The sequence below is a fragment of the Drosophila melanogaster genome, chromosome 3R (genome assembly GCF_000001215.4).
Source record: "Drosophila melanogaster chromosome 3R".
NCBI lineage: Eukaryota > Metazoa > Arthropoda > Insecta > Diptera > Drosophilidae > Drosophila > Drosophila melanogaster.
This window is the reverse complement of record NT_033777.3, coordinates 29,950,454-29,969,733: the sequence shown is the minus strand read 5'-3', so window position 1 is coordinate 29,969,733 and position 19,280 is coordinate 29,950,454. Positions and strand designations below refer to the sequence as shown.

Below are 19,280 nucleotides of genomic sequence, written 5' to 3'. Positions count from 1 at the left end.
AGATTTCAACGCTTTTCAAATGGAAACGTTGCTCATTGCTCCGATAAAATAAAAGGCCCTCAACGCAAAGGGGTTACGTGAGCCCTAGTCCCCAGTGCAACATCCCAACATATGCAACAAGCGGCCGGAGTCCCCGAGGTCCACGGGAACCCCCCCCGCCGCAGAAAAAAAAACCGCCCACTTTTTTGTGGCCCTTATTATAACACCGACATATCAGCGCGCACAGCCTCAGAAAATTCCGGCTGGCATTCAGTTTTCCGCTTTCCGTTCAGTTCAACGGCAGACTCGCGCGCGTACGGTTCGAACTGAAAAGGCGACGGGTCCGGATTTTTTGGACTTGTCGGTTCTCCGGGTTCTCGGTTCCTGAAATTCGCTGATGATAGGTGATAGCTGAAGCTGGCGGAGAAGTGTTGGAAAAATGCTGGAAAATCAGCTTAGAGCTGGCTGAAATGCCGCCGGCAGTCGATCCGTAAACGTAATTGAATTCGGCCCAGTGGATTGAAAATCAAATTCAATTTCGTAGCGAGCAAACACGCAAAAACGATAAACTAGTCGTTAAAGTGAATATACAAATTGGTGTTTTGATTAAAACTAATAAACATAAACACCGAAACCACAGAGCAGCAGAAGGCGAGCAGCGGAATTTATTTTTAAATACGATTTCTTTGTTATTCGCTGCCTGCAATTGGCTGACATTGCTCATACGCCGCGTTGGCCGAGCGAAGAAGTGGGGATTTCAGCATAGTTCCTGGTAAGCGGTCTCCCACTGCCCAAAGTATTTTGTTTTTTTTTTTTCATTCTCTTTCCACTCATTATTGTTTTTCCATATTACAAAAACATTGTTTTCGGGAGGTGGTGGCTTGAATTGCAAAGTTTATTGCACAAACCAAACCGAAATTGGTTTACAAGTTTATGGAAATTCGAGTCGCCAAAGTAATTAGAAAACTGCTATTTGTGGACAACTTTCGGCTGCCCTGGTAACTTTAGCTCGAAATGTAATTACATCGAGAGCCTAATCAAGTGACTAACCCAATTCGAAAGATCAAACTGTAGGCCATTCCCATTCATCCCGATTTTCCACTCAATTTGAGCAACGAGTTCCACGACTCCAGTGAGCTGAGAAATAGTTAACCGATGGCCAAAAACCATCACACCCAATTGACTTTGCCCGATGAAAAGGTTCTCCGATGATCTCAGATTTCGGAAATCTGGTCGGAAGAGCAAATCTCCTGGAATGACAATTAATTCGATTGCGATTTGCGTTTTTTAGGCCCACGGCGGAATGGAAATAATCTTTTTAAATAACGCACCAATTCCGTACATCCTGTGCCATAAAATAAAGTAAAATAAAATAAAACCGTGCGCATTGGCTTATCCCTTGGGTATTTTCACATGTGCCCAGCTCTGATGTTTATAATGCAAATAAGCAAAGTGTTTCAAATGTATTTATTTTGGGGTCGAAGGCGTTTCAGCGCTGGTTGTTTTTTTTTTTAAGCCATTTAATTTTAAGGGGAACGTAAATAGAAGCCTTAAATGCATGCAAACTTCCTGGCTGGATTTTATAGAGTTCATACACAGTTGATATTTAAGAAAAATGTAAACCAAAGGCAAACGAAAGTGTATCTCTTCGTTAGATGTTAAAACTTGATTAAGTGTTTGAGCAGTTAATTAATTGAATTTAATCAAGTACTTGTGGCCAAATGAACTCCACCCTGCAATCAATCGGAAATTTAAGTATAAATCATCAATCAAATCAAGGCATTCATTACCTCGAAGGTATTTCGCTTGTGAACTCCCGACATAATTGCCACTTTAATTGAAGAAAATTAATTCACTCGAAGTGTCCATTTCCAGCTTTCCTTCGAATTCGAAGTGAAGCGCTTTCAAGTGAATCCGCTGGCCAAACAGCACACTTAATTGCTCCTCCGAGATTCCAGACATCATCTAACTCAATCAGTGGCTGGCACAACTTTCTCCGCTTCTAAATATTTAATGTCAACTATGATTAGTGAGGAGGCAAAGTCCTGTGGTTTTAGGCATGTCGATGTGGGATGTGGGCTGTCGGATGTGGTCGGGGGTCTTTGGATCCGGATAAATGGCTGTTTGGCGGCCAAATGAACGCATCCGCACAAAAGCTTTGCCGACGGTCAGCTGAGCAAACCGAAATCCTTTCAGCGCGAATTGCTTGCGGAGGAGCAGGAGGGGATCCGAGGCCATTAGTTGGCCCCAAAAGGCGGCCTTTAAAGATTCAGGCAGGCGTGAACGGATGGGTATCTTTAAGCGAATACGAATGCGAATCAGTAATAAGTGAGTGGGGTGCCGTATGTTCCGTATGTCCAGTGCTGCTCCACAGTGCTGTCATGCATCAAAACATTTAATTAAATTGAAACCGATGCGGCATCCGCCCCACTGCTGACGTCTTTGCCCGGCCACACTGGACATTGGCCAGTGGACACTGGACTTTGGACATCGGAGCGAAGGAGGATGTGCTGCTGGAGGTGGAGGGCAGCATAGCAGGTCCTTTGGCGCCGGAGACGTGTGTAACTTCGGCTTTCTTCCCCAGCTTTCAGCATTCAGCATTCAGCTTTCAGCTGGACACCAGTTCACCATCTCCGCCCCGAATGAATTTAAATGAAGGCAGTGCCGGTCCTAAACAAGTCCGTGAATCATGTGCATATTTTAGCGGTGCTCAGTTGAGTTCGTCCCTCTTTTATGCAGCCCCATCGAGCTATGCAGTGTCCTTGTCGGTGGACAGGACGTGTATTCCACAGGGATAGCCTTTAAATAAATGGGTTAATTCGATGGCATTGTTCGCACACCCAGCACATGTGTCCACAAGACAATTGTCCAATTTATTGGCATTGAACAACTTTGTGTGTCTAATATAAAATGTTGCACATAACAATATGCAAATAACACTTGTGGCAGCATGTTATTTATGACTTTGTGAAGCTTAACTTTAATTTGGCATTTGGCCTTTGTCAAATATTTCATTTGATCGTAGATCCGAATAAAAATTCAATTTTTTCCCAAATGAAGTCGAGCGAATTGGTTAATATTTCCGGAGACGAAAAAAATCTATCAATTTTGAATAAGTGAAAGTTAAAAGCTCCAGCTGAGAAGTCATTCAATGGGCAAAAGCAATACAATTCAAAACTGAAATGTACTCAGTTGCCCCTCGGCCTCGCCACTGCTCCCCATCTTTCCACGCCGAGCAGATCTGCCAAAGAATATACACCGACTGGCAGATGATTGAAATGGGAGTGAGAGCCACAGCGCTGGGAATCGAATGGGGGGAATGGGGAATCGGAGGTAGCCTTTCTTCACTTCTGTCTCCGCTTTGTTCCTCAATTTACACATAATTGCAATAAATTGACTAAGTGGGTGCTGGGGCACTGAATTTATTGTAGTCCGAGTCCAGAGCTCCAAAGATCCATAGCTCCAGAGTCTTGGACATTTGGGCGGAACTGCAGCACCCGTCTATTTTCTCTTCTTACGTATTTATTTTTGCTCGGATTGCTAAGCAGGGCACACTGATAGAATCCGATAGCTGATAAGATAAGACATTGAAATGCCCACAGACCCCACTCATCGACTCACCAACTCACCAGTTCGCCAGCTCACCAGCTCACCAGCTTACCGACTCACCTGTTTGGCCTGGTTTATGTCCACTGGTGGTGGTAATTGGTAATGGTGGCACAAAGGCGATTGCCCGTACAACGGGGCGTATGCGTATTGTGGGTCGCACGAGGGCCGCAAGTATTTCTTGCAATCACTGCCATGGCTTTTGTGGCTTCTTTATGGGCCAGGAGAATGGCTTAAATGGCACATAATACTTAGGACTTTAGGATCTTCGCTTTCCCGCAATGCTAAGCAGCTTTAATTTCAGCAAAAGTATTCGAGCTGATTCATTGGTAAATACTTCCAATGCTCGTTATCTGTTATTGACCATACGACTTTAGAGGCAAACAAACACGAAATGCTCGACAATTAAATTCGCGGAGGCAACTTGTCCTGCCCCAACACATTCGATTGCGTTGCCAAGTTCACGAGGCACGCATGTGGATATATGTATATCTTCTGTTTATATAGTATTTTGGCGCTTTTATCACCGGGCTTTATTTATATATTAAGGGGATTGTTTAATTTCTGCGCTTGTTATTGTTTTCTGTCTGCTCTTCGGTAGGTGCGAAAGATAAATCCAGCTCGCAAATGAATTCTTGCTCCCGGCATCGCGAGCAGCTCATTAAACAATCATTTTGATGAATTTTACCCGCCTGCCGAGATACGGGAGCTACGAAGAAGGAGGAGGAGCAGCCCGCTTCCAGCGCCTCCAGCGCATGTGGCCAATTTGCAGCCCCATATATTTAATGCTCGTTTTGTGCCTAATTGTTTCGCCAGTGTGTGTGCTTGTGGGGAAATTAAAAACGCTCGTTTAAGCCAGCAAAAGGCGTTGGTAATTACAATACAAGTTCACTTTCGGAACCCCCAGAAATGTGCTTATTACGTTTCGCCTCGGCCTGGGCCCTTTACTTCACTCGCTCTGCTCGTATTTTTGTTTTTTAATAAATTGTTTTAGAACAGTACAGGCCGGCAGCAGGAAGTGAAAGTACTGCGAATGTGGACCGACATGCCACGAGGAGTGGGGTTGGGGGGAAAAAGGACGAAAGGGGGCGGGGCAGGGCACTAGGACAGCGGTCCCACTCCTATTGACACACATGTGTAGTGGCACACACACACGTCTATTCAGAGAAATATGTATTAATCTTATTTAAATCGAATGATTTATAACCAGAAAGAAGCAGGCACAATTCCCTCCATTTGTATAAATAGAATATTACTAGCCTGAATTGGTTTTAAAATGGAAAATACATATATATGTATATTAGCTTTGAAGAGCTACCCAACTTTTCTGCCAGTGCACTCCTAAGGGACTGGGCTGCCTACATGGAGCCGCACTGTTGCTGCAGTCACACTTCCCACCCACTGGGCCATCCACAAGCTCACAAAGACCCACCAACTATGGCGACTACCCTGGCCACCCTGTACTTGACTTGTCAAACACAAAAAAGGAAAACTGACGGTGGCGCGGGGAAGTGGAAAAGCCCGGACCTTTTATTCTGGGTCGCAATGAACGCTGCATGTGCTTTCCACGCTCCAGCGAAATAAGAAATACGAAATATGTGAAATGCTGTAAGCAGCAGTGGCGAGTCGGCGGTCCGAGGGGAATCGCTTTATTTTAACAAAAAAAGGCAGCTTTGCATTTCCACATAATCAATATTGAACAGATTTTCAAGCTCTAACTGTTGTCAGCTGAAAACCTGATTACCCACAAAGTCACATCGAAGTTAAAGTTGCTAAAGTGGAATATTTGCGTTTCCCGCCTTGAGCAAGCTGGTCCAAAGTTCGGCAGAGCCCGGTGTTGAGTGTTTACCCTGTTCTGTACGTTCTGAGGAAGCCGACGACGTCTGGAGCACTGGCGTACTCCAAGCTAGTGGGCTTCCAATGAGCTGGCAGTGCTACTGTCGTCTATCTGCGCTGGATGCGATAAAGACAGAGCTGGTGAGCTGCTGGGAATGGAGCGGGAAACAATCGCCAGTCAGCGAGACAAATTCGCTTAAAACTTTACAGCTCTGCGGCCGAAAGCTGCTGGCACAACACGGCGTATACGCAACCAACAGCAGCAGGACACTTTCAGCCGTATCAGCACTTTCCATCACTTTCGGTGGCTGCCCAATGGAACGTGACATTTTGGCCATTTTTCAAGTTCAGTGAAACTGCGGGCGAATCTAATTTTTTGCGATTATTGCAGAAAACGCAATTTCAACGGACATCGGTCAAAAAGATGCCCGAACATTGCTCAACTCGAAAAAAGGCGGACAGCTTTCAGTTGGCGTTGCGTTTTTTTCAAGTGTTTTTCAAATATTTGCTCGAACGATTAGTTTCGGGGGCGTGAAACGATCTGCCAATTATGGTGAGCATTCTTTTGAAGATTGTTTGCCCTTCATTAAGACTGCATCACTTGCACTTCAGTTGCCAGTTGCCAGTTGCCATTTGCCAGTTGCTAGACCGAACTAGAACCAGAACCAACTTAGTAATTTGTCTGTGGCATATGCTTTATTTTGTCTATTTGCAGTCATTATTTGTAATCGTTGCTCGGCAGACAAGCTGCCGGCAATTGATTGCTGCTCGCCTGGGTGTTTGTTTAATAGCTTTCGATGCATCGACTCGGGAGAACGGGATGCATCTTTGTTTCCTGGGGCATTGACTGGGCTGATAGAGTGTTCTCCCGACACACTAAACGGTGCACGGGGAGTAAAAAATACTTAAAACCTGATATCTCTTCTTTTAATATCTGATGAAACTAAATATCACTGAAAACACTTGCATTAAGGTGTCTAAAAGCATGCAACATAAAATGTGGTGCAAATGCGCACGGCTTTAAAATTGTAGCATACTTTTGGGCTGCGCACCCAAGCCGCATGGATCCCTTTCACTTTCTGCGGTCGCCGGAATTTGGATGCGCTATTCCTGGCTTACAAATATTTTTCTGCCCATACCTTTAACTTTTTGCGAACAAACACAGTTGGAAATTTTTCCATTCCTGCTGGCTGGACAGTAGCAAAGTACGAGTATGAAAGCCAGCAAAGTAATAAAAACGCCTCCAAGGAGAGGAAAAGTTGCTACTCGGATTATCGTTTTGTCAGACTTCAAGTGACGCGACTGGCCGTCGCAATTATCTCGAGCTGCCAAGGACACATCCGAGGCATAATTGAAGGACGACCAGGTCGCTGGCGAGTAAGGACCTTTCCCCACTCCCCACTGCCCTTTCAAAACGAGAAAAAAGCCATCGAAGAGAGGGTTTACTGTCGTTCTGAAACAATTGTTTGCGAGCCTTCAGACACTCGAAAGGCAGGTGAACTCAGCTCTGGGGACTCATAAAAAGAAATAGCTCTGCTCGGCTTTTTCAATTGGTTTTGAGCTATTTTGGTCACATAATAACGCACAAGATACAGATAATAACAAATTTATTTAGGCTTTAGGGTCATTCGTCACGTTAAATGGTTAATATCATTTAGCTAATAGAAAATTGTTTTTCATATAGCTTGAATAATATTTCACCAAGGAAATGTTTTTATTAAAGCAGCTTTAGTTCTTTTCCGATTGCCATTCATTAGCGTTTACAGTCATAAATTAGTATTATTGGCCCGAATGCGAAAGTAAAAGTTCGCACTGGACAAATCACCGGCATTTAGCGCTCCCGAAGTTTCCAAGGTATCCGATCCACTAATGGCCACCACATCGCAACCTCATCAAGAGGCACATACTTGGCAACTCTGCCGGGGGACGAGTAGTTAGGTTCTAGATTATTCAAGGCACTAGAAGGAAACCATCGAAAAGTTCTTGGGAGCAGGAGCAGAAGATAGGGCGAAAATGAGTCACGTAGGGCGAGAAGAGAAACAAACTCAAGAAGAAATCAAAATCGATATGAATCCCTTCATGAGCACGTAGCAGGAATGTGCAAAGTTTTCACTGAAAATGAGCATCAAAAAGCATTGTTTGCAACAAACAGCTACCAAGAGCAGCCAAACACGAGGCCATCAAAGATCACAAACCAAAAAAAAGAAATAAAATAAAACGAAACGAAACATGCCAGAAATGAAATTAGATGGTCCTGCCACCGTTTTCTTTGCATTTTTCAGGTCGAGCAGTTGGCAAATGGAAAGCAAATAAGGCAAGGCAAAGGGATACGCAACATTAAGTCCGGAATCGTTCAGTCCGGATAAAGACAAAGGAAAACACTCCGGGGTGCGGAAAACAACATCAGCAGCAGCAGCACCAGCAGCAGCCATGGAGAATCGCAGTGACTTCGAGGCGGATGACTACGGCGACATCAGTTGGAGCAATTGGAGCAACTGGAGCACCCCCGCCGGCGTCCTTTTCTCGGCCATGAGCAGCGTGCTCTCGGCCAGCAACCATACGCCTCTGCCGGACTTTGGCCAGGAGCTCGCCCTATCCACCAGCTCCTTCAATCACAGCCAGACGTGAGTTGAACTCGGATCCGCCGGCATGCCTAATTATGACACAAACTCAATTAATAATCAAACTCACGCACGAACAGAGCACTCGAATCATGGGAGTCTGGAACGTTCGGTTCAGGGAGGCTATCCATTTCTAGACCACCTTTAATATTTGTTTATTATTTTATATATATTTTCATTTCCCTTTCTCCCCTTCAAACCAATGAAACTTCTCATTTAAAGCGATATCAATTAAAAGAGTCGTAAAATACGCCTGCTACTTCATTGCTCCCAAATGGGGGATCCCTTACATTGCGTGGCTTTTTGATGGGTCCTGATGAGTCCGCCTCCGTTTCGGTTTTATCCGCGATTCAGCCATGATTGTGCCCACACCCACGTGCATCTCTAATGACGCCTGCGTTCAGTCATTCCGGCATTCAGTCATCCACTGGGGCATTTCCCTTCCGCTCATCACTTCCGTTTGAAGTACACAAAACGGCGGAGAAGGCAAACACATTTTATGCGGAGACACTTACTTTTTCCGCATACATATATACACAAAAAACTGCGGGTCTATGGCATTCAACTCTATTCTTTCCGGCTGAAAAAACGTCGGCACTTTTTGCAGACATGTCCCAAATTTACTGCCCCACCAGCACCAACAAATGGGTTTCGCTGGCACTGGAAGTGGAATAATTATTTGGATATGTGGCTATGTGGATATGGGAATATGGCTGCGTCTGACGCATCGAAAATCCATTCTGCGAATAACTTTGGTTTTTTTTGCTGGCCAAACGGAGGCCACATATATCTGCCTTCAGGCAGTGCTCAACAGTCGATCCTGGTAGTTAACTGGCTGCTCTTTTTCCCATCCGAGTTGTCCATTTCTGATGTCCGATTTATGTGCAAATAGAGACGGCCAAGATGGCTTAAAATTGGCAGGACGAAGGACTCAGCCTGGCATATTTTTCGGCACAAAAGAATCCGTGCATCAAAGCGTAAACATATTTGTACACATTCCTCTGACTGAAGTGGCACAATCACAATTTATTTGCCAAACTTTCCACATTCCCATAACAACTAATATGGAATACATGGGCTAATTGCTTTGATGGTCTATTTCTGGCTGAGGTCACACGTATTTGTTTGAAAAGAAGAATATATTTTTAAGGGAGAAAGTATTTACAACAATGGAACAATAGGTCTTCACTGTGGCATAAAAAGAACTTTTTAAATTGACTTTTTCCATCGTTATCAGGCATTTTAGAGGTATTTATTCTATCTTAAAGATCTTGCTTGCAATATTATTTATTAATTTTAGGAAACTTCCCACACCGACTCACATTTCTCTGTACTATTTAAACCGCAGCAGCAATATCAACAAGAATATAAGCTATGGCATAGTGAAAATATTTTTGTCGTGACATTTTCTTTGGCCCAAGGCATTCTGTTTTCCCATTTTCCTCGGCAGCCATTTCCCATTCAGCTCGTCATAGGCCTGTCGAGGCCCCACAAAAAACAAATCAATAATCCTCTTTGCATTTGGGAGCTCGAACAAAGGGCATTTTATGTAAATCCCCGCAGTTTGTCATGCGAAAAGGGTGAATGGGGTGTGTAAAGTGAGAATTACTTATGTGGGCATCTTTTAATTGCTCTGAAGAGTGAATAAACAGAGCATTAATGACCACCTTGCCAATCTAGTGTCGTCTCCCGCACACTGTGTGCATATTAAATGACATGACCTCCGTCCTGCCCCATCCTCCATCGCCAGTTCGTGTATCCAAATGGCGGACTAACCGGGATCTAGGCTCACAAATCCGATGGAGAGGATTCCGGCCGAGATTGCCAACCCTCTATTTGAACACTCTCCTAGATGCGAGCCTAAGCAAACAAGCCAGGACCCACAAAATATTAAAAAGATGACGACAGCCAACGATGAGTGAGTGGAAAGGAATGGAGTGGATGGAGTTGAGTAGATGAGGAGTGGGACTCCTGCCCTCCGGCTTAGCTGAACCCCATGTTTTATGTGGCAGACGGCGCTGCAGAAAAACACGGATTTGTCAACGCACGCACAATTACACACGCTTAATAGCGACAACATCCTGGAGTAGCACATATAGCTACACAGAGAGAAATCCTTCTAAATAATATAGAATAAATTCTATACACCTTTTCTGTTGTGATAGAGATGAAATTTCCGATAATTTGAGCATAAGACACATTCAAACTAGTATGTGGAATCACTTTTTGTTTTCCTAAATAATTCTCTTGAGTTTTTCTCCCAGTGCACATATCTTTTAAGCTAAGAGCACCCATTCGCATGCTTACATAGGCGCATCACCCACTTGGCACTCGTTTATGGCGGAGCGGGGCACACCGTGAAACATAACACACACACTTAATCTCGATGTCACTAATTCCCCATCGTAACTCTGTGTCCCATCCACATCCACAGCCTATCCACCGACCTGCCCGCCGTCGGGGACGTGGAAGACGCGGCCGAGGATGCGGCGGCGTCCATGGAGACGGGCTCGTTTGCATTTGTGGTCCCGTGGTGGCGTCAGGTGCTCTGGAGCATCCTCTTCGGCGGCATGGTCATTGTGGCGACGGGCGGTAACCTGATTGTTGTCTGGATCGTGATGACGACCAAGCGGATGCGGACGGTAACCAACTATTTCATAGGTGAGTGGGCTGCTGTTGTGTGTGCAAACGTTGCGTATACGCAATAAAAATCACTCATACGTCGCGTTGGCCGTGTGAGTTTAGTTCGTAAAGTAAATATTTGCTTGGTTAGTCAGTGTAATATGCAATAAACTAGACAGTTCAGAGCTTTGTAAGCATGTGATAACCGACCGATTTTTGCTAGAAAGTCTCGTTAATTTCCAAATTTTCCTGCAGTTAGAAAGTAACTTTCCCTCTTAAGTTTGTCCAGTCAGGTCGACGAGCTCTTGTCAAGAGTTTGCTTAAGTTTTGCCCGGGAAACTAACGAAAGGGTGGATTACCTATTTATGGGGCACCTAAAGAGTAGCTCCGCCTCATCCGTCTGCATTCCGCATCCGCCCCGTTGCATCTCGCAGATATTAACTTCGCAACCCTTCCATCGTTGGCAATTTTGATGAAGTGGCGGAGCAGCCCGGCAATAGGACGGAATTAATTTTAATTTCCTCAGCTTTGGCCATCAAATCAACTTATGCAGTTTGCCGGCTGAAGACTGAGCTCGGCTCTCATTAATTGAATGTGCTTTTAGTCACGTTTCAGAGTGCATTAGATTTGCATTTTGCAGCTCATCCAGCTCGTGCACACTAATCACACCTTTAATAATACAAATGTGCTCTTAACGAGACTCTGCCAAAGTTTGGTCAAAGTTTAGCAGCGTAATGACATTACCGCCATTTTGCTGGCTTGGACTACAACCACTTGGTTGGATACCTGATTGCCAGCTTTGTGCATGCGCAATTATTTTAATAAAACACCCAAGCAACTTGAGACGAAGGGCAATAAAAGAAACGTGGAATTGATTCCGTTTACTCAGAGCTTACCGCTAATCCAGCTCTTCTTCTTTAACGATCTCCTTCAGATACAGATACAGGTTCAGATACATATATGTATATATGTACATGTACAACAATGGCAGGGCACAATCATGCCGTCCTGAAGCATCCTCCTTCCTCTCTGGAATTCCATTGTCTGGCTGGGTAATGATTATTATTATTATTACGTAAACTAAACGTCCGTTGAGCTCGCAGGGCTTTTCGAATTTGCATTTATAAATACACATTGGCAATCATTATTAGTAACAAGTTCTGACGTTTTAATCATTTTCGGGCCCACGGAAATTTCAAATTCTCATCACAGACATCTGGAACGAACCGAGCTCGGGGTTTTTCGTGGGTTTGGGTTTGGAGGAAGTCAGTCACCGGATGATAATCTTCTTTGGCTTCATTATCAATGCGTATTTGCATCTTTTGTTCGCCGGGTAGAGCAGCGTTTGTACTCGGGGTCCACTCACTTTTGCATTAAGTAGAAGGATAAATTAATGTTTTAAAAAGGGAATTTTGTACGAAATGTTAAATGGCTTTTACTTAGGGCTTCTATAATCCTTCCTGCGAAATTATTTCCTCATTTATTCAGTTCAGCTTAGAGTTTTACAATTGAGATAGGATGCTCTGTTGTAGTTAGTAGTGTTTCAAACTCTGTAGGACAAAAATCATTTAATTGTGCTCAGATTATAAATGATTGTCCTGCTATCTCCGAAAGAGAAAGTGTAACCCCTGACACGACTGAGCGCTTAAAAGTAGCATTTGGTTATTAATTAAAATGGGCCAGAATCGATATTTGGGTACGTGGCTGACAGGAGCAGGCCCCGGGGATAATGGAGGCCAGATAGCCATGACGCAGCCACATAGTCAATGGCCCCAGGAGCCAGGGTGATTGTTAGAATGCGACACGTCGCCTCGTGTCGTCTTGTAGGCGTCGCAGGACTCGCAAGATCCACAGGACCTGCAGGACCTGCAGGAGGCGAGGAGGAACATGAGGACACGGGCTAATGTTCGGCAAAAGGACATTTGTTTTATTGTAGGTGCTGTTTCGGTTTCGTGATGCTTTTTATGCGCCGGCACTTCGTCGCCTTATCTCCAGTAGATAATGAAAAATAAACAAAGGCAGACTTTTCTTTTCCATTTTCCATTTTCTTTGCTTATGCCCCATGTTTTGTTGTCTATGGCATGTAAATCGTTCCATGCAAATGAAACACGATAAAAGTGTATCCATCGGTGGTGTACATATATACATGTACATATACCATTCATTTCCTGTTGATTTCGGTAGAAATGTGCGGGTGAAAGTGCACTTTATTCCAGTCCAATTAAAAATGTACAGCATTAATAAAAGGTAAGTGTAGGCCCTCGAGGCTGAGTGATTTTACAAAGTCATCGCTGTTCTGTTCTGCATAATTTTCCCAATCAGATGGTAATGCTGCGTACTCTTCTCTTCCTGATCCCCAGTGAATCTCTCCATCGCGGACGCCATGGTGTCCAGCCTGAACGTCACCTTCAACTACTACTATATGCTGGATAGCGACTGGCCCTTCGGCGAGTTCTACTGCAAGTTGTCCCAGTTCATCGCGATGCTAAGCATCTGCGCCTCAGTGTTCACCCTAATGGCCATCTCCATCGACAGGTGAGTGGATTACGGACTACGTGGACCGTGGGCTGGGCGATTATGTATGTTGGACCATTCATATGCATATGCATTACCAATATGCCTATCCGACCTATCCGAACCCATATCAATCACGGTCAGAATGCCGGGCCAAATAACCCATTCGCTTTAATAGGATTTCATAGGGCTGCGGACATGGGTGCACAATTGGATTGCCCGTCACAAGGATCAAAACGAAGCCCATCGAAATACGCGTGCTACAAAGTACATACATAAATAATGTTCCACCTACTTGGGCATTTATGGATGATTCATATATCTGAAATATACGGAGCTAAAATCGAATTATTCTGTCGAGTAAACATAGTAATCGACAAACGACTTGAAATATTATAAATAATCTTTCTTTCTTGTTCATTGTTAATTGGTTGGGAACTGTAATATATTTCCTATTTAATCCAGCCTATGCATCGAATCGATTTTGTAGTAAACAAAACAGTCTGCATTCGAACATATCTGCTGGAAATGTTTATAAATTATTCTCGATTTGCGTCGCAGCACTGAATATGTATTGAAGATTTATCTGTTTGAAGTCGTAAGCAGGCATATAAATTAAAATATACTGTCAAATCAATGCGTGTACAAATTACAAATGTACAAGTTCAACGGACTGGAGTCCTGAAAATTGAAATAGTATCAATACTTATAGACCAAAACAAAAAGTTTGACGATAAATAATGTTTCAGCTGTTTAGGCGAAAACAATCAGTGAAAGTAGAGTAATGTCTTGGCGATGGAACATATAAATTGAGTAAATTACAAACAGGCGACACATGAATTATGTTTGTTTTTAGCACATAAATTAAGGTAATGCCGCAAAAGAAATCATGAGTTATGTTCCCCAGACCGATGGAGCCATTAAAATTAATCACGGAAACCTAATCTTTTTAAAGGCCTGACCCAAAATCACAAAGAATGAATCCCGCAGGACGAAATACATATGTGTACCTCCACAACGTGATGCCATCCGCTGGCTATTAGGTTCCTATATAAACTCCCTTAATGACTGCAACTTTTAATGGCAGGCCAAAATTCCGCAGATTGAATTACTTTCGGGCTTTGGCGCGCTTCTGCAGCAGCGCCGTCCTTTAATTCCATTTCGAGGGTAATTTTTTTTTTTCGGGTGGCTACCCGTGCATTTCGATAATCAGCTTATGGTCCCAGGACCCCACTTCCGGCGTAAACTCATTTGGAGTGGCTGCCTGCAGTGGCAGTGGAAATTGTGTTAAGTCGGCACCTCTCGTTTCAGATACGTGGCCATCATCCGGCCACTGCAGCCGCGGATGAGCAAGCGGTGCAACCTGGCCATCGCGGCGGTCATCTGGCTGGCCTCCACGCTCATCTCCTGCCCCATGATGATCATCTACCGCACGGAGGAGGTGCCCGTCCGCGGGCTCAGCAACCGCACGGTCTGCTACCCGGAGTGGCCCGATGGGCCCACCAATCACTCCACGATGGAGTCCCTGTGAGTATCCTTTATCCTTTATCTGTTCGCTATTTATGGGCATCGAAGCTGTCGGACTTTGTTGGACACACCAATGCAGTTAGAGAGGACAATGGAAGGTGGTTTTGGACACTGCACTGAGAGGAAATGAAATGGGATCCATTCGTTATCTGGGTTCTGGAGAAGCTAGCCTTTAATTTCGTAGAAAAGTTAGGATACATTGAGATGTTCTTGAAATTGTAAACTAAAGTTATTGAATATTGCTGAAAAGCATCCAATTTGAGTGGTGTGCATAGAGAACAGTCACTGTTTTCCTTTCCATCGAGATGGAGGTGAAAATCAAAAAATCAGGACGTCAATCAGAATGGCGGTTGCACATGCAGGGACAATCGCAATCCTGATCCGCACTGGGAAGGGGGGATTACGGACGGACGGGGGAGGCAAAACTGAAGCAAGAAGTTCTCGTAAAAAAACGAACGAACGACTGACTGGATGGGTGGGAAATTGTGGGTGGTGGCAAAATCTTGGGGCAAAAAAGGAAGAGCGGCAAATAAAACGTGTTGCTTTTTACAACCATTTTGTATGGCAATTTGGTAGCAGTGGGTGTCCTGCGTTTTGCGTTCTGCGTTCTGCGTCCTGTGGCCCCCAGTGTTATGCATTGTGTCCCACATGCAAGGCCATTAATTTTAGATTCATTCCAAGTTGCTACTTGCTCAATAAAAATAAAACAAAAGCCGAAAGGCAGCAACAATGTCCGATGGAGCGATAGGGGCTTTTAAAAGCATTGCCCGCCCGACTAACTGAAAGGCTTGTAAACACCGTGTTTGGTCTCTGCTCTCGTTTAGCTACAACATCCTCATCATCATTCTAACCTACTTCCTGCCCATCGTCTCCATGACGGTCACCTACTCGCGCGTGGGCATCGAGCTCTGGGGATCCAAGACCATCGGCGAGTGCACGCCCCGCCAGGTGGAGAATGTGCGGAGTAAGCGAAGGGTAAGTGCTGGCCGGGATTTGGTGTGCTCACTGGCTCTGGTCGCCACCAATGAGCACCTGCTGTTGGCAGACCACCAGATCTGGGAATAAGCTTTTATTTTTAGGCAACTTTACAGATGTGCGAATAAATATACTAAGATTAGTTGTACAATTCCATTAAATGCTGTTAAATTAAATTCCTCTAACACGAACTGCCTTAAGCATGAAATTATTAAAAGTCCCCATTCCCATTATTAAATCCCCAGCTGATTTTATTGCACTCGTTTCCCGAGGGTTTTAATTGTTAGGGATTTTCCGAAACTTCTGTTTGAATTGGCTGCCCGCTGTTGTTTAATGTGCAGATTAACTTTACCTGTAGTTTCCGAACTATAAAAACCAGTCAAGGAAAGTTACAGCAATTAAGCAATTATATATTGAAATGTAGCTCTGAATTCTGAGTAAGAGAAAGAGCAGCTTAGAAAATTCCAGTTGACATCACACTTGATTATCCTTCTGGCCACAAAATAGACTAATGGCTTTTGGCTATTTGATAAGACTTAAACATTGCACTCACTTTGCTCTTCCCAGGTGGTGAAGATGATGATTGTGGTCGTCCTGATATTCGCCATCTGCTGGCTGCCGTTCCACAGCTACTTCATAATCACATCCTGCTACCCGGCCATCACGGAGGCGCCCTTCATCCAGGAACTTTACCTGGCCATCTACTGGCTGGCCATGAGCAACTCCATGTACAATCCCATTATATACTGCTGGATGAATTCGCGGTGAGTAGTAGCCCACTCGATTGCCACTTTATTTGGTTGCAGGATTAGGGCTCCATGTTCCTGTCCATGCCATGCTCATGTGGTTGCCTTAACCCGCAGCAAATTGGGTAATTTGCGGCTGAATTAGCACCATTAGGGCACTAAGTGCAGTGGCGGTGGCAGTGGCATTCAAGACATCGGCTTCTCGGCAAGATTAGTTGATTGGTTAGCCGGCTCCCCGGAAATTAATGAGCTCGTCATCATTACTGCATTACTACTGAGTGGGTGCCACTGCCTCGCACTTTGAATATAGTTTGTGGACACATGACAGCATGATTCCGGAAAACTGTCGTACAGCTGCGGCTAAAATAAAAGCACGCAAGTTGACATCCATTGGTGGCAAGTTTGCAAACAGCTGGGGTTACATCCTCGTTTCTTCAAGGAGCTGAACTTAAAGTTAGAACTTAAAGGGGTGCCAAGACTGAGAGAGATCATAGTGCCACTTTTGTGGAACTATTCTTGTGCCCCAACCTGTTAGTGTTGAAACGCTACATATATCATATATATATATCCGCACTTAAACAAAAGGCGTTGTTCAATATATATGGACGTACAAATTGGCAGTCGGTGCTCGTGGCCGGAAAAACGTAGCGGATTGCAATTAATTCCGCTCAGTCAGCGGATATCTGACTGATGGATAAACGTTGGCCTGGAAGGGAGACGGATAATGGGGTTACTACGTGGAATAAAAGCCAACGGGCCAGCACGTGAGCTCCGCCGCCCAGGATCACGGACAGCTTCCCACAATTGATGGCGCTCCATATGCAAATGATGACGACAACGTCAACGACAACGCAGCTCTTTATTTCCATTTACTACATTTACTACCCATGGGGGGGAACACGGGTATATTAACTTGCCGCGCTGGCCCGTAAAAAACACTCCCGTAGCACCATAGATTATATGAGTAAGCGGTGTCTAGCTCGGTGTGCTGGATGTCGGTGGGATGGATGTGGCAGCCAACGGAAAAGCTGCTCATAAATAAAAGAACTTGATGTCGTTCGGGGATTGTCACAATTGAAGTCCATAAATACTGGACTAAGCTAGTTAGGGTGAAGGTATCGAAGTGCCCTTGGGGCAAGTTAAAGTTTATTGAGCTATAAGTGGTATATAGCGGACGGAATGGGAACGCATTTAAGATTTGAATGATAATGGACTTGAGTTCTTCTATTAATCATTTAATTCATTTATTCATTCATTCCATCCAGCTTTCGCTATGGTTTCAAGATGGTCTTCCGCTGGTGCCTGTTTGTGCGCGTGGGCACTGAACCCTTTAGTCGGCGGGAGAATCTGACATCCCGGTACTCCTGCTCCGGTTCCCCGGATCACAATCGCATCAAGCGCAATGGTAGGTTTGAACACTCACAGTTGAAACAAGAAGGAGTGTATGCTAATGAGTTACACATTGATAGATACCCAGAAATCGATACTTTATACCTGTCCCAGCTCACCCAAGTCGCATCGAATTTCGCACAGCGGTGAGTTTGAGTCCAGTCCATCCTTAGTTGGATAAGGTGGCATCTAATCATACTTTCCCCCACTTCCAATCCCCAGGAACAGGTCGCAGTGCGACGCTGAGGAACAGTCTGCCGGCGGAGTCATTGTCGTCCGGTGGATCTGGAGGTGGAGGACACAGGAAACGGTTGTCCTACCAGCAGGAAATGCAGCAGCGGTGGTCAGGACCCAATAGTGCCACCGCAGTGACCAATTCCAGCAGTACGGCCAACACCACCCAACTGCTCTCCTGACAACCGGCCATCCAGGTGGTGCCGCCGGAGATGCAGACCCAGATCGTCTGCTCCTCGCCGTACAACAACAACTATCGGCGGGCCAATCCTGGCCTCTCCGACCGCGACTCGTCCGACGACAAAACCTGGCTCTAAGCTACTTTAAGGTCTCGAATTTACACTATTTCAAAGGTCCTTCGACTGGATGCCCACTGTTTCGCCCTAGTCTAAACTTCAATTCGTTCTTAAAGAAACCAAAGCTAAGTTAGGATAGCCATCCTCGACCTCGACGGCCCCTCGAGCATATCGGATATAGCCGGGCTGAAAATCCACCCACTAATTGGGTTTCCAATCACAATGGCTCACTGTATATCTGCATTGCCCAAGGGAAACTCGATACCTTGTTGGGACTCAGTAAGGAAAGGTTGTTGCGGTCAGTAAAAGACTAGAACTAGGACCTAGTGCTATGTAAGATTCCCCATCCTTTGGCCTCCTTATTCGGCGGCTACTGATCCATTTGAATCGCTGTACATATTCGGATTTGTTCCTAACCGTAAAAACCGTTTTTAACTCTTAATTCTCAACGCTTACGGCTGCTTGCTTAAGTTGCAACAAATAAGAAACAACAGATAACGAATAAACAAATAAATGACTATGAATGTGAGTGTACGTGTAAATATAAATGTCTGAATATAAACGTTATTGTGAATAAAGCGACTTGCTCCATCACCAAGTGGTTCCTAGTTGTATTGGGTTTCCTCCTTTCAGGCAGCTCGAAAATAGGGACTACTGTCAACATTCCAGAATGAGTGCGTCCCCGACTTTGTTTATTCAGCTATTCCATCCATATTATATTCGGAGTGTGAATGGGGGAATGGGAGTTGGGGAATGGGGCAACCGGGCAACGGGGCAACGGGAGTCGCCAGGAGTGGCAAACACTCTCGAAAATCCAGCAACCCTCAGCTCCAGCGAGGGTGTAAGATGAATTTAAATATGAATAATCCAACTGCCGGGGGCTGGTCTGGTCTGAATACACGGGTCTGAATGCGAACGAACGTATTCGAATGCAC

At 44.8% G+C, this 19,280-nt stretch overlaps 1 protein-coding gene across 3 annotated transcripts; it reads left to right on the top strand.

The window, feature by feature from the left end:
- The first annotated feature begins 286 nt into the window (after window positions 1–286).
- TkR99D (Tachykinin-like receptor at 99D) lies at window positions 287–18,938 on the top strand. Of its 3 annotated transcripts, none has more exons than NM_079832.3 (10): window positions 287–751; window positions 7,704–8,045; window positions 10,477–10,703; window positions 13,025–13,199; window positions 14,490–14,705; window positions 15,530–15,680; window positions 16,248–16,444; window positions 17,692–17,831; window positions 17,896–17,961; window positions 18,038–18,938. In NM_079832.3, the coding sequence occupies exons 2-10, from the start codon at window positions 7,852–7,854 to the stop codon at window positions 18,229–18,231; spliced, it is 1,560 nt and encodes a 519-aa protein (NP_524556.2). In that variant the 5' UTR covers window positions 287–751; window positions 7,704–7,851; the 3' UTR covers window positions 18,232–18,938. The 3 variants fall into 2 exon arrangements, with proteins under 3 accessions (NP_001163772.1, NP_524556.2, NP_001263092.1); NM_001170301.1 differs by having other exon boundaries at window positions 18,044–18,938.
- The last annotated feature ends 342 nt before the right edge of the window (window positions 18,939–19,280 follow it).